General features: G+C 47.4%; 1 protein-coding gene across 1 annotated transcript in view; it reads left to right on the plus strand.

Annotated features, from left to right (window-relative positions):
- Nucleotides 1-14,632, plus strand: part of LOC309621930 (uncharacterized protein) — a gene marked incomplete at both ends in the record, with an annotated part of 54,805 nt that overhangs the window by 18,754 nt on the left and 21,419 nt on the right. The window contains 1 exon segment of the mRNA XM_082409206.1: nt 1-381. Coding sequence (XP_082265332.1) covers nt 1-381 — 381 coding nt within the window.

The following is a 14,632-nucleotide window of genomic DNA, read 5'->3' on the forward strand; positions in this document are numbered from 1 at the left end:
AACGGATTTGGAGGCGACGGTGGTAACGATGGTGGTGGTCCTGGTTACAGTAGTAGAGGAGGCTATGGTGGTGGTGGACCAGGATATGGAAACCAAGATGGTGGATATGGTGGCGGTGGTGGAGGATATGATGCTTACAATGAAGGAGGAAATTTTGGAGGTAACTATGGTGGTGGTGGTGGGAGCTATAATGATTTTGGAAATTATAGTGGACAACAGCAATCAAATTATGGACCCATGAAGGGGGGCAGTTATGGTGGAAGAAGCTCGGGAAGTCCCTATGGTGGTGGTTATGGATCTGGTGGTGGAAGTGGTGGATATGGTAGCAGAAGGTTCTCAAAACTCAGAAGAAAAGGGCTACAGTTCTTAGCAGGAGAGAGAGCGAGGAGTTGTCAGGAAAGCTGCAGGTTACTTTGAGACAGTCGTCCCAAATGCATTAGAGGAACTGTAAAAACCTGCCGCAGAAGGAACGATGATCCATAGTCAGAAAAGTTACTGCAGCTTAAACAGGAAACCCTTCTTGTTCAGGACTGTCCTAGCCACAGTTTGCAAAAAGTGCAGCTATTGATTCATGCAACGGAGGGTCAATTAGATGTACATTCCTGAGGTCTTTTATCTGTTGTAGCTTTGTCTTTTTCTTTTCATTACATCAGGTATATTGCCCTGTAAATTGTGGTAGTGGTACCAGGAATAAAAAATTAAGGAATTTTAAACTTTTCAATATTTGTGTAGTTCAGTTTTTCTACATTTTAGTACAGAAACTTTAACAAAATGCAGTTTTGAAGGTGTTTCCTTGTGAGTTAACAAGTAAAGAAGATCATTGTTCATTAATATTTTGTATGAATTTTGCTAAAGTTAACTGTAAAGAAACACCTGCTGACTTGCAGTTTAAGGGGATCTATTCTCCCCATTTCCAAACCATGAAATGAATGGGCTCTGACATGTGGAGAGAATAGATATTTGTATGTTTGCAATGTGTGTTTTAGATAATAGAATTGGGTATTTAAATTAGCATATTTGTGAATTTAATAGCTTTAAGATTTACTTCAAATGAAAAATCTCAGAATTCAAAAAAAAAAAAACAAAAGAACAGAGCTGGGAGCGCGATTGGCGCTGCCTGCGGGGGAGGAGCGCCGCCGCCGCCGCGAGCTGGGAGCTCGATTGGCGCTCCCTGCGGGGGAGGAGCGCCGCCGCCGCCGCCGCCGCCGCGAGCTGGGAGCTCGACTGGCGCTCCCTGCGGGGGAGGAGCGCCGCCGTCGCCGCCGCGAGCCGGGAGCTCGATTGTCGCTGCCTGCGGGGGAGGAGCGCCGCCGCCGCGAGCTGGGAGCTCGCTTGGCACTGCCTGCGGGGGAGGAGCGCCGCCGCCGCCGCCGCCGCCGCGAGCTGGATTGGCGCTGCCTGCGGGGGAGGAGCGCCGCCGCGGCCGCCGCCGCGAGCTGGGAGCTCGTTTGGCGCTGCCTGCGGGGGAGGAGCGCCGCCGCCGCCGCCGCCGCGAGCTGGGAGCTCCATTGGCGCTGCCTGCGGGGGAGGAGCGCCGCCGCCGCCGCCGCCGCCGCCGCCGCCGCCGCCGCGAGCTGGGAGCTCGACTGGCGCTCCCTGCGGGGGAGGAGCGCCGCCGCCGCCGCGAGCTGGGAGCTCGATTGGCGCTGCCTGTGGGGGAGGAGCGCCGCCGCCGTCGCCGCCGCGAGCTGGGAGCTCGCTTGGCGCTGCCTGCGGGGGAGGAGCGCCGCCGCCGCGAGCTGGGAGCTCGCTTGGCACTGCCTGCGGGGGAGGAGCGCCGCCGCCGCCGCCGCCGCCGCCGCGAGCTGGATTGGCGCTGCCTGCGGGGGAGGAGCGCCGCCGCCGCCGCCGCCGCGAGCTGGGAGCTCGTTTGGCGCTGCCTGCGGGGGAGGAGCGCCGCCGCCGCCGCCGCGAACTGGGAGCTCGATTGGCGCTGCCCTGCGGGGGAGGAGCGCCGCCGCCGCCGCCGCCGCCGCCGCCGCCGCCGCCGCCACGAGCTGGGAGCTCGATTGGCGCTGCCTGCGGGGGAGGAGCGCCGCCGCCGCGAGCTGGGAGCTCGATTGGCGCTGCCTGCGTGGGAGGAGCGCCGCCGCCGTCGCCGCCGCGAGCTGGGAGCTCGGTTGGCGCTGCCTGCGGGGGAGGAGCGCCGCCGCCGCCGCCGCGAGCTGGGAGCTCGACTGGCGCTCCCTGCGGGGGAGGGCCGCCGTCGCCGCCGCGAGCCGGGAGCTCGATTGTCGCTGCCTGCGGGGGAGGAGCGCCGCCGCCGCGAGCTGGGAGCTCGCTTGGCACTGCCTGCGGGGGAGGAGCGCCGCCGCCGCCGCCGCCGCCGCGAGCTGGATTGGCGCTGCTTGCGGGGGAGGAGCGCCGCCGCCGCCGCCGCCGCGAGCTGGGAGCTCGATTGGCGCTGCCTGCGGGGGAGGAGCGCCGCCGCGGCCGCGAGCTGGGAGCTCGATTGGCGCTGCCTGCGGGGGAGGAGCGCCGCCGCCGTCGCCGCCGCGAGCTGGGAGCTCGATTGGCGCTGCCTGCGTGGGAGGAGCGCCGCCGCCGTCGCCGCCGCGAGCTGGGAGCTCGATTGGCGCTGCCTGCGTGGGAGGAGCGCCGCCGCCGTCGCCGCCGCGAGCTGGGAGCTCGATTGGCGCTGCCTGCGTGGGAGGAGCGCCGCCGCCGCCGCCGCCCCCGCCGTCGCAGTCGTCGTGAGTGAAGAAGCGCCTCGGTGACGCCTGGTGAGGGCCCTCGCCGACGCCTGGGCTTACCTGCCGCCCGGCCAGCTCCGCTCGTTTCCCGTCCCCCGCGGCCCGGCGCGGGGCAGGCCTGCCAGGGCCATGGAGGACGAGGTGGTCCGCATTGCCAAGAAGATGGACAAGATGGTGCAGAAGAAAAACGCGGTGAGCGCGGCGGGCGGCGCGGGCCGGAGGGAGGCCGGGCGGCGGGCGGGGGCCAGTCGGCCTGAGGGGGCTCCCGGCCCGCGGTGAGCGCGGCGGGTGCTGCGAGACGGCGGCGAGGCCCGCGCTCTGGGGAGGGGTTCCTGGGGAGGGGGGAGCTTCGTGTCCCGCGGCCGCGTCCCGGGCAGGGGTTCTGGGGGGCGTCCTGTCCCGCAGCTGCGTCCCGGGCAGGGGTCTGGGGGGCGTCCTGTCCCGCAGCTGCGTCCCGGGCAGGGGTTCTGGGGGGCGTCCTGTCCCGCGGCCGCGTCCCGGGGAGGGGGTCCGGTCCCGCGGCCACCGGCGCTGGGATCCGCCCTGGGCGCCCGAGGCCCCTCGTGATTAGCGCAGCCCGGTAAACTCTATGGAGGCATCCTCCTCATTATTTTAAACGTGACGGTGGTAAAGCCTCGCTGGTTTAGCTGAAGAGTGCAGAGAGCCCTCCCTGTTTGAAAGAATTGGTTCTCTTTCCCGGGCTCATTGGCCAGCAGCGAGAAAACAACATCAAACAGAGGTTTGTGATCAGTTTTAGACATGAAACTGTTCAAGCAAAACGTGAATTTCCTGGATCTTATTTTTGAGGAAGGCTGAACATTCCCTTGATTGTCTCAACTCCCCTGCATGTTTGCTTAGCAATTAAAAAAGGTGAACTACGCCAGTGTACTTGGCAAGTTGCTAAACTTTTTGGAAAAAGTGGATCTTGTTAGGCCGCGGAGTGCGGGGAGCTGTGTTTAAGGCATTGCCGCCGACGAGGCTGTGCTGCCGGCTGGATTTGGACACATGTCGTTGCTGGTCCTCTCAGTGGTTTACAGTTGCTACCGGTGGCGTTTTCTGTCACTGATAACGTGTGCACGTGAACGTGGTCTCTTGCGGTTTGTATGAGGTGCTCCAGTTTCTGCATTTCTTTCCACCTGTGTGGGCCACTCTCAGTCCCTTGCTTCCGAGTCGTCTGTATTTTCAGCTAAACTTCTGAAATTCTAAGTCCAACGAATGTGAAGGAGAGAAGGGCTGCTCTGATTTGCACAGCACTTTGGAGTTACAAAGCGTTTGTGCAGAATTCTTTGGGGACTCACGACAGCTGTGTTGCATTCATTTTACAGAATAAGAAACTGAGTCAGACCAAGCAGTTCACCTCCTTAAATGAAGTGTGCGTTGTGGATTAAGCCAGGACCCGAGTTTTCTGCTGGGCAGCATGCAGAAGTAGTGTTAAACACCGAATTCTTAAGACTTCAGACTTGGTGTGCGCCTCTTTTCCTTTAACAGGTGCATTGCCCGGCGTGTAATTTCATACCCTGTTCATCTGTCTTTGCAATTTTGGCTTTTTAAAGGATTTCCTGTTTGTTTTCTGTTGCAGACGTTGCCGGTGCCATTTATTTTTTCTGTTGATACAGGCCTTTCATTCCTCACTGCAAGTGATGAGTTCTGTATATTTGATTGGCTGAACGTTTCTGTTATTCTGTTTAAACTGGCAAGTTTTTTTTCTTTGCCTAGAGAACCCTAGACTCCCCTAGTAGAAGCTGGCTCCTAGGGAAAAAGGCCGTTTCTTGGGTAATTTTTTTCTCGAACTCAGGCTATAAAATGTGTACCTTTTAATCATCTAGTGCACTAGGTGTTTTTGTTTGTTTCCTTTCCTTGAAATAGACGTTTCCTAGAAATGAGGAATTCCTTAGTGAGCAAGTATGGAGAAGACCAGTTTGTATTTATCTGCAGTTCTCAAATTATAAACATATAATGCGTCAGCAGGAGAATGAGGATAAGCTCCACAGATGATCCTCAAGTCTCACTTTTCTTTTCAAATCTTATATTTCTAGTAGTACAGAACTTTACCAATATAAAAACTTGCCCCCCCCCCCCCAAAAAAAAGAACACAACTGCAGGAAAGAACAAAGAGCACTTAAAGTGTGTGTGTGTCTAATATATACATGTACATATACCCAGGTACATACACCTTTATATTTATATGTTATTTTGTAAATAAGTGACAATAATAATGTCTTGTGGAGATGTAGAACAGAAGTATACAACGAAAGCACAAACAGCAGGAGGGGCAAATGGAGTTAAACTGTTCAACCTCCATGGGATGGTTCCATGGAGGAGGCAGAGAGGGGGATGGGATCCTCGAAGAGCTGCTGAAGACCTTGCATTTTTTGCAGATCTCTTTAGAATGCTACTTGCATATTGTGCTCTCACTGAATGCACCTGGCTGAGCTATGGCACATTAGCACGGTAAACATTTGTCAGATTTGCCCTAGTCAGAAAATTTTCTATACCTGCCATCCTGCTTGGCACTTAAAAAAAAATTTTCTTTTTTTAAGCTCTCTATGATATAGGGATGATGGGTGAAGAAGGTAGGCTGCAGGGTAATATGTAGTATGTATGATCCCATTTTGATACAGTAAACAGAAAGTATTAAATGCATGCCTGTTTGTATGAGCAGTGAGTTTGCATGGTTATCTCAAGAGGGAGGGAATGGGACGGGTAGAGAAAGAGACTGACCACAGACTATTGTTTTACTTGTTACAAGAGGCATGTGTTGCCTTCATTTCTGATTAAACTTTTTGTGTCCAGATTATTGTAGGTTTACATGCAGTTGTAAGAAATAATAGTGCGATAGCTCCTGTGTGTCCTTTACCCAGTTTTCCCCAATGGTAACATCTTACAGAATCATAGTATACTGTCACAACCTGGGTATTGCCATTGACACAGTCAAGATAGAGAACATTTCCATCCCACAGGATCTCTCCTGATGCCATTTTATAGCCACTGCTGCTCCCCCACTCCCCACCAAATCATAGTGATCTGATAGTGCAGTGGATAAAGTTGCAATAAAGTTTTTGTGCAGATGATCAAGGGAAAATACCCCCTGGGGAAGATGGCCCATCTCCCACTCCCCCGGCCCTATCTGTCCCTGGCAACCTGTCATTTCAAGAATGTTATGTGGGACTTCCCTGGTGGCGCAGCGGTTAAGAATCTGCCTGCCATTGCAGGGGACATGGGTTTGATCCCTTGTCCGGGAAGATCCCACATGCCGCGGAGCAGCTAAGCCCATGCGCCACAACGACTGAGCCTGCGCTTTAGAGCCCGGGAGCCACAACTACTGAGCCCACGTGCCACAACTACTGAAGCCCGCGTGCCTAGAGCCCGTGCTCTGCAACAAGAGAAGCCACCGCAGCGAGAAGCCCGCACACTGCAACAAAGAGTAGCCCCCGCTCGCCGCAACTAGAGAAAGCCCACACGCAGCAACGAAGACCCAACGCAGCCAAAAATAAAATAAATTAACTAATTAATTAAAAAAAAAGAATGTTATGTGAATAAAATCATATAGTGTGTAACCTTTTTTTTTTTTTAAGTAAAAAAAATTTTTTTTTGGCTGCGCTGCCGGTTGTGCGATCTTAGTTCCCCGACCAAGGATTGAACCCAGCCCAGGTAGTGAAAGTGCTGAGTGCTAAACACTGGACCGCCAGGGAATTCCCAGTATGCAACCTTTTGGATTGGCCTTTTTCAATCAGTGTAATTCCCTGGAGAGTCATCCAAATTGCATGAATCAACAGTGCTCCTCTTTTTTAAAAAAAAATTTATTTATTTATTTATTTGGCTGTGCGGGTCTTTAGTTGCAGCATGCGGGATCTAGTTCCCTGACCAGGGATGGAACCTGGGCCCCCTGCATTGAGAGTGCAGAGTCTTAACCGCTGGAACACCAGAGAGGTCCCAGTGCCGCTTTCTTTTTAATTGCTGAGTAGTATTCCATGGTTTGGCTGTACTTCAGTTTGTTTAATCACTTGCCCATTGAAGAACATCTGAGTTTTTTTCCCATTTCCTGACTATTACTGATAGAGATGCTGTGGACATTTGTGTACCTTTTTTTGTGCGAACATGCGTTCTCTGGGATAAATGCCGTAGGGTATGTGTTGCTTTTTTTGTTTTTTTTCCGGCTACGCTGTGCCACATGTGGGATCTTGGTTCCCCAATCAGGGATCGAGCCCGTGCCCCCTGCATTGGGAGCTTGGAGTCTTAACCACTGGACTGCCAGGGAAATTCCTGTATTGCTCCCCCCGCCCCACTTGATTGATTGATTGGTTGATTGGCTGTATTGGGTCTTAGTTGCGGCACGCGGGACCTTCGTTAAGGCATGTGGGATCTTTATTGTCGTTGCGGCGCACGGGCTCTTCGTTGCAGCATGAGAGCTTCTCTCTAGTTGTGGCGTGCGGGTTTTCTCTCTCTAGTTGTGGCACGTGGGCTCTGTAGTTGTGGCGTGCAGGCTCCAGAGCGCGTGGGCTCTGTAGTTTGCTGCACGTGGGCTACCTCATTGAGGTGTGCGAGCTCAGTAGTTTGGTGCGAGGGCTTAGTTGCCCCGCGGCATGTGGGATCTTAGTTCCCCGACCGGGAATCGAACCCGCGTCCCCTGCATTGCAGGACGGATTCTTTACCACTGAACCACCAGGGAAGTCCCTGTATTGCTTTTTTAAATTAAAAAAAAAAAAAAAGGAAAAGCAATTAGAGGTGAAACAACTAATTATATGATGGCCTTTCAAAGTACATATTCAAACCCTACATTCTTGGTGTACATAAGTTATTTATGTTGATTTGTGGTGTTTAGCTCTAGCAACAAGGCAATAATAATAACGCTGTAGTTTTCCTTGTTTCTTTCAACTGATGATCTGTGTATTTATTACAAATATTAATTAACACTCACAAGCTACCAGGAGGCAAGTAATGGTTAGCGCTGGTGTGGTTAACTCCTTTATAGATAGGGAGGTTGAGGCATGGGTATTGTGGAATTTGCCATGTTGAGGCATGGGTATTGTGGAATTTGCCTAAGGTTATATAGCACTGTGTTCTGACTCAGATTCATTCAGATTTATTCCTTCCCTTTCTGTCTCCTGAATTAACGCTTTGTAATTTTGACCTAGGTGTGAGGACACGAAAAGGGTTTTTTTCTGTATCTGAGGTTTAGTGCTTGTTTTATAGAAGCAATATAGTATAGTGGTTAGAGTAGGCACTTTAGCATCTGATTTTTGTTTTTTTCTTAAGTCTTTAATGAATTTGTTACAATATTGCTTCTGTTTTATGTTTTGCACATGCCGGAAAGGTAATAGGCCTTGGCCCCTGGGCCTGGGCTTCGTCTCTTGTGCTGTCTCCTGTCCCTGTTGCCCCCGCGCGCTGGCCCGTCCGCGCTGTGCCAGGGGGTATTGGTCGTCTCGCGGCTCAGTTCACAGTAGCTGAAAGGGACAGTGTGTGATGGTCTCATTTCTGCCCATCGTTTTCAAAGGGAGGCTCTGGCCATTGCTCCTCGGGTAAAATGCAGAGGGAGTGCTTTTTAAGATGGGACTGTCAGTGTTGGGGACACTCCTTAATTACCAAAACGGAATCCCCTTCAGTTCCTCCAGCTGTGTTGTTTTGGCACAGAAGATGTGAGTAATAGGAACTGGAGCTAAGTTGGAGTGAAAAAACGCACCGGTCCCGCCGAATTTTCCATCGAAACAGTTGATTTGTGTTGTCTGTAGGAATTCTAAAGGGCGTACCGTTGCTTCCTAACCGGAGTCATTTGAGAGATCTACCTCTGTACGTTCAAATGATTAATTTTGAGACTTTGCTCATGTGTGCAGTAAACCCTTTAATTCCCTAAGACCTTCCTTTCCTCCATCTCCTACCCCATTAAGCCCGCTTCAGTTCATCTCCTGAATTTCTTTGGAATCTGTCAGCTCTCCCTCAACACCCTAATACTGAACTTGCCTGTGTGTTGCGATTAGGTCCTAACTAGTGTCCATATATCTTGTTTCCTTCCAATCCATTCTTCACACAAAAAACCTTCAAGGCAAGTTGGAACATTGCTCATAAACATCGCTCACAAACATTGTTTTGAGAATAGAAAACACAGTGTTTGTTGGCCTTTAAGACTCTGCGTGGTCTAGAATCCTCTCTGCTTCTCTAGCCCCATCTTGTGCCACTTGTGCCCTCACTTTCTATGCTTCAGATACACTGAATTAACCTTAGTTCTCACTCATCTGACAGAAGTCAGTTCAGATATTATTTTTCACTGTGATCCCTAGCATTAAGCAAGTTGATTATCACGTTTTGTATGAGGACTAAAACTAAACTGGGAAGTGGAAGAATTGAGTTTAAACTGTTTCAGTCAACACGCATGTATTAATGATACCTACATATTGAACACCGGGCTAGGTTTCATGAGGGATACAGAAGTTCTGGCCATCTCTGGTTTTGGATATCCCTTATTTGTTGAGACCTTTGCGTTGTTTGGTTGCCTTTTGTCTGTTTTCAAGATGGGAAAACAGGAACGAGGGAAGTATAGGTTATTACTAGGTGGGGTTGAACAAGTGGAGCAGCAAACTGCAAGGCAGAAAGAAGAGGGACGTACTATAGAGGGATATGATTTCCATTCTCAAGGCGCCTGCATCCTGTGCAGGGAGACAGCCTAACATAAAATGTGCCTAACAAAAAATATATTGACTTCTTACTAAAAATCTGCAGTTCATATAACCAAGGGGTTTATAACTTCTCCTTTAAAAGTGATATTCCTGGGACTTCCCTGGTGGTCCAGTGGTGAAGACTCTGCGCTTCCAATGCAGCAGGCGTGGGTTCAATTCCTGGTTGGGGAGCTAAGATCCCACATGCTGCGCAGCCAAAGAAATTTTTTTCAAAAGTTATACTCCTGTATTATTGAATTTAGTGGTTTAGATTTTGTTTTAATGTTAAGAAGATTTCAGTTTATTTACCAGGAACAAACAAAACATAATGTAAAAATAGTTTCCCAGAAACGATTTCCATCATTCTCTTCTTCCCTTTCTCCCGCAGACTGGTGTTTCATCTTTACAAGCTCTCTGTCTTTCCATAGGAAAGCTGTCTGGCTTGGAGGTTGCAATCCCAGGGAATTTTTCATCAGCGGGGAAGTCTCCATCACTACAGAGGGATCAAGGGAGAAGTCAGTCCCTGGTAAGTGAGATGCTCCCCCTAAACACCAACACAGCAGTCGTGTACCTTTTAAGGGGTTCAAGGGCAAGATGGGCTAGGCATTTCTACTAACTCTTCTTAAGGACCATGGACAGTGCCGTAAGCTACGAGGTAAGCGGTGACTGTTGTAATTCTTACTGGTGATCATTTCCTGTCACTGATTCTCGGCTTTCTTTGTATTTCATAGGACTGTTGTCAGTCCAATAGAAAATGAGTCTTATTTTTAAAAAACTGAAATGTTTTACAAAGCCTAGCATTCTCATATAGAGTCCTTTCCATTCTCCCCACTTTCCCAAGAGGCTATGAACGCTTCACACCATGAACTAGGAGAGGGGGTAGAGCCCTTTCTGATGAAATACATCAACAAAGACAGAGTCTTAGCCTGCTTGCTCTCTGGACAGGATCTCGGACTACAAGGTCTTCAATCCTGGTATAAATGAAGGAAGTGAGGACAGTTCAACTGGCACTCTCATAACAAGAGTTGTGAAACACCTTCCAAAGAGACTATAGCAGTAGATGAGGGAAGGGAGTGCTACAGTGTGGTAGTACAGGGGGAATGATCGGCTACAGCAGTGAAAAATGTGGTACCTATTGGTGTGCTCTCGGGGTTCTTGTACATGTAGCATAGATGACCTTTACAGTGGCCCTCTCACCTTCCCACCTGCATTAGGTGTTCTTTTTTTTTTAAATTTATGTTTATTTATTTATTTATTGTTTGAACTTATTTATTCTATGTGTTTATTTTTTTGGCTGCACTGGGTCTTCATTGCTGTGCACGGGCTTTCTCTAGTTGGCGGCTAGCGGGGGCTACTCTTGGTTGCGGTGTGCGGGCGTCTCATCGCGGTGGCGTCTATTGTTGCGGAGCATGCGCTCTAGGCGCGTGGGCTTCGGTAGTTGCGGCTCACGGGCTCTAGAATGCAGGCTCAGTAGTTGTGGCACATGGGCTTAGTTGCTCCACGGCATGTGGGATCTTCGCAGACCAGGGCTCGAACCCGTGTCCCCCGCATTGCATTGGCAGGTGGATTCTTAACCACTGCGCCACCAGGGAAGCCCTATTCTGTATACTTTTAAAATATTTTTTAAAATTTTACTTCTGAATCCACAGAGTTAAAAATCTTTTATTATTAAACCAAATAATATTTCTCTTTTAAAGGAGTCCTTTCTACCAAGTACCTGTATGTAAAGGTAAGACCGTGAACTGTGGGCTCTATGTAGACCGATCCATTTGATGTCAGAAGAGGTATAAAATACACTTTCACAGTTGGATTTCCTCTCCTGTGCTCTGCCACCAACATGAAAACAGCATACCCAGAGTAGCCTGGGTTTCAGTACAAGGCATGTGGAACAGACCCAAACCGTTTTTGCATCCTGATGCCAAACTCCAACTGACTCATAAGCCCATGAGTGAGGAAAGCAAATGTCTGTTGTTACGAAGCACTGAGATTTTCGAGGTTCTTATACAGTATCACGGTGGCAATAGGTAACTGACACATTAAAGGTGTTCTGTGTGATATTGATTAGACTATACATTTGGGGGGCATAATTTTATATCACAATAAAAATGTATAAGATATATAACCATCTCGGGTTTCCCTGATAGCGCAGTGGTTAAGAATCCGCCTGCCAATGCAGGGGACACGGGTGCCAGCCCTGGTCCGGGAAGATCCCCCATGCCGCGGAGCAACTAAGCCCATGTGCCACAACTACTGAGCCTGCGCTCTAGAGCCCGCGAGCCACAACTACTGAGCCCATGCACCGAAGCCCACGCGCCTAGAGCCCGTGCTCCACCACAAGAGAAGCCACCGCAATGAGAAGCCCGTGCACCGCAACGAAGAGTAGCCCCCGCTCGCCGCAACTAGAGAAAGGCTGCACGCAGCGATGAAGACCCAACACAGCCAAAAATAAAATAAATAAAAGTAAAAAAAAAAAAAAGAAAAGAAATATAACCATTTCAACATATAAATGTATTTATTCAAATTAAATTCAGTGCAATTTACATGTGGAACTAAGCAATTTTCTTTATACATTTAGGCATATTCCATTTATACCTACAGACAGGTAAACTTTTTGCACAAGTAGGAAAACTTAAAATATATTTTGAATAGATTTGTACAAACTGTTGAATACTTTAAAATTAGTAATTGAAAGTTCCCACCCTCATTTGGAGGTAGAATGGGAACTTAACTTTCCAGTTACTGGTCTGAAAAAGAAAATAACTTGCTATAATTTTGAATGTTATATAGTATAAGCACTATAAAAATATCACTGTCATGATAGCATAGGAACACTCTAAATGTAGACCTTATGGTAGAAATTGCTAGCTGTTCACCAAAACTCATTTCTTCTTCATCCTGGAAAGCACAGCTAAACTATTCCTAGTCAGTGGAAAGTGATGTGGGCCACACCTAGGCCTAGCCCATAAAAGCCTCCCAACATGTGCTCCTCCATGCTTTTCGTCCCTTCCAGTTGACTATGATGATGAATCCAAGGTTCCATGTTTTAAAGAAAGCAGAGTCACAGTCAACCTGGGTCCCTGCTCAACGTTTCTTGAGCAAGAAATAGACTGGTATTGTGTTTGCTATCTGTTCACTGTATCATGCAAAACAATAGTAAAAGAAACAATGCCAAATAGTTATCTACCTCCCTAAAATTGAACCTCTATAGTTTTTATGTTTTCATGAACTACTTGCATTCTTATGACAAGTATTATGAGTTGAAAATACGTCAGCCACAAGTAGCATGAGTTTCACATAGGTTGTTAACTTCACTAGAAATTGAAGTAAAAACATAATAAATTATATTCTCTTCATAGCTATGTAAATAAAAGATGTTTTAATCATGTACAACCTAATGCTTAAAATTAAAATTAGGTTTTCTAACTAGAAAGACCCAATCAAGAAATTTCTTAGTTAATGACACACAAAAGTTGGTAATGTGACCTAAAATTCTCTTACCATCTGTGCCATGAAGAACAGTAATCTGTTGGACTGAAGATGATGAAGCAAACTTGACAGGAACTTTGCCCAACTTCTGTGTACTGAGGTCTGGAATATCATGTCCACGATCTTCAGCATTAACAAAAATCTCAGATGAAAACATGGTTTTTCCTGGACTCTCTGTTGTTATCTGAGTGACTGCATCAGATGATAATTTTCCAGAGAAGGGAGAAAACGGGGTCTTAATCTCCTTTGGTGATCTGAACAAAAAAGAGAAAGCACACAGCAGGTCATATCCTTGGCTTATCAAATACTGTAATTTCTTTCCAAATGTGGCTTCAATATTTTTTGGAGACACATCCAACTCAAATGGTTAAGTTATTTCTGCAGTACCCTGTGCTTTTTTACATACTTATTACAGGGTGATCATGCATGAGTTTACTTTTACTTATTTTAAAATCTACTTTTATTTTGGATTTAGAATGCTATTATATAAGGAAAGGGTACTTTTCAGTTGAAGTGGAAAGATATCCATTAAAAAATAATTACTGGAAGTCCACTATAAATTAGGGGACTATGCTAAACGCATAGAGTGTACAAAAATAAAAAAGAAACAGAGCCTTTCCTCAAAAAGTTTATATGTCAGTGGGGGAACCAGAGGTTTTTAAGGTTGTAATTATGTATATAGATTATAAAGAATCCATATTAAAACATAATGGAGTAAATAAATGAGTGTATAAATAAATAAATAATAGGAGGGAGGGAGAAGACAAATCTTGCCAACAGAAGAATTCCATATGTAGGTAACCTCCCCCCCGCCCCCCCCCGGCATCCATCTCCTCCCCAAGGAGGTGGAGGTGAAGCTTAATCTTCCCCTTAAGTCCAGTCCTGGGCTGGCCTTAATGATTGAATTCCAGAGACAGTATAAAATGGGAGAAAAAGTAACTTTACAGTGGAGAAACCAAGCAAACACCATGTTATGCAAGTGATGATGTTTCACATCACCAGTGATGTCACGGAGACACTACATACTCTCTGTTATGATGTGATGAGACGGTTACTTCGCTTCTGCGGTATTCTTTGTCAAAACCTATAACTCCAGTCGAATCATGAGAAAAACATCAGCCAAACCCAGACTGAGAACAATTCTACAAAATATCAGACAAATATTCCTCAAGACTGTCAAAATCATGAAAAACAAGGAAGGAATGAGGAACTGTCATAGACCAGAGAAGACTAAGGAGACATGACAACTAACTAAGTGGAATGTGATATACTGGATTGGGTCCTAGAACAGAAAAAGGTCATTAACAGGAAAACTGGTGAAATCCAAAAAAAGTCTTAAGTTTAGTTAATAGTAATGTATAAATGTTGGCTTTTTAATTTTGAAAAATATACTATGGTAGTATAAGATGTTAGCAATAGGAAAAACTGGGAGAGAGGTAAAGGGAACTCTGTTTGTATCTTTTCTGCAGATTTGAAATTATTTGAAAATGAAAAAGGTCATTTTTAAAAAATGGAGTAATACTGTATTGTATTATATCACAGAAGAAGAAGACCTTTTAAAAGGTCTTTTAAATCTCTACCCTCTATATACTATTCACTAATTAAAAGGACAATTATGAGAAAAGAAAATAGGCCCATCTCCCTTATGTATACAGAAGCAAAAATCATACACAAAATGTTAGACAATCAAATGTAGAGTGTGTGAGTGAGTGAATGTGTGTGTGTGTGTGTGTGTGTGTGTGTGTGTGTGTGTGTGAATTCCTACCAAGTTGTTTTACTCCAGAAATGCAAGGTGAGTTAACA

Source organism: Balaenoptera borealis, assembly GCF_965194805.1.
Source record: "Balaenoptera borealis genome assembly, contig: HAP1_SCAFFOLD_1207, whole genome shotgun sequence".
NCBI lineage: Eukaryota > Metazoa > Chordata > Mammalia > Artiodactyla > Balaenopteridae > Balaenoptera > Balaenoptera borealis.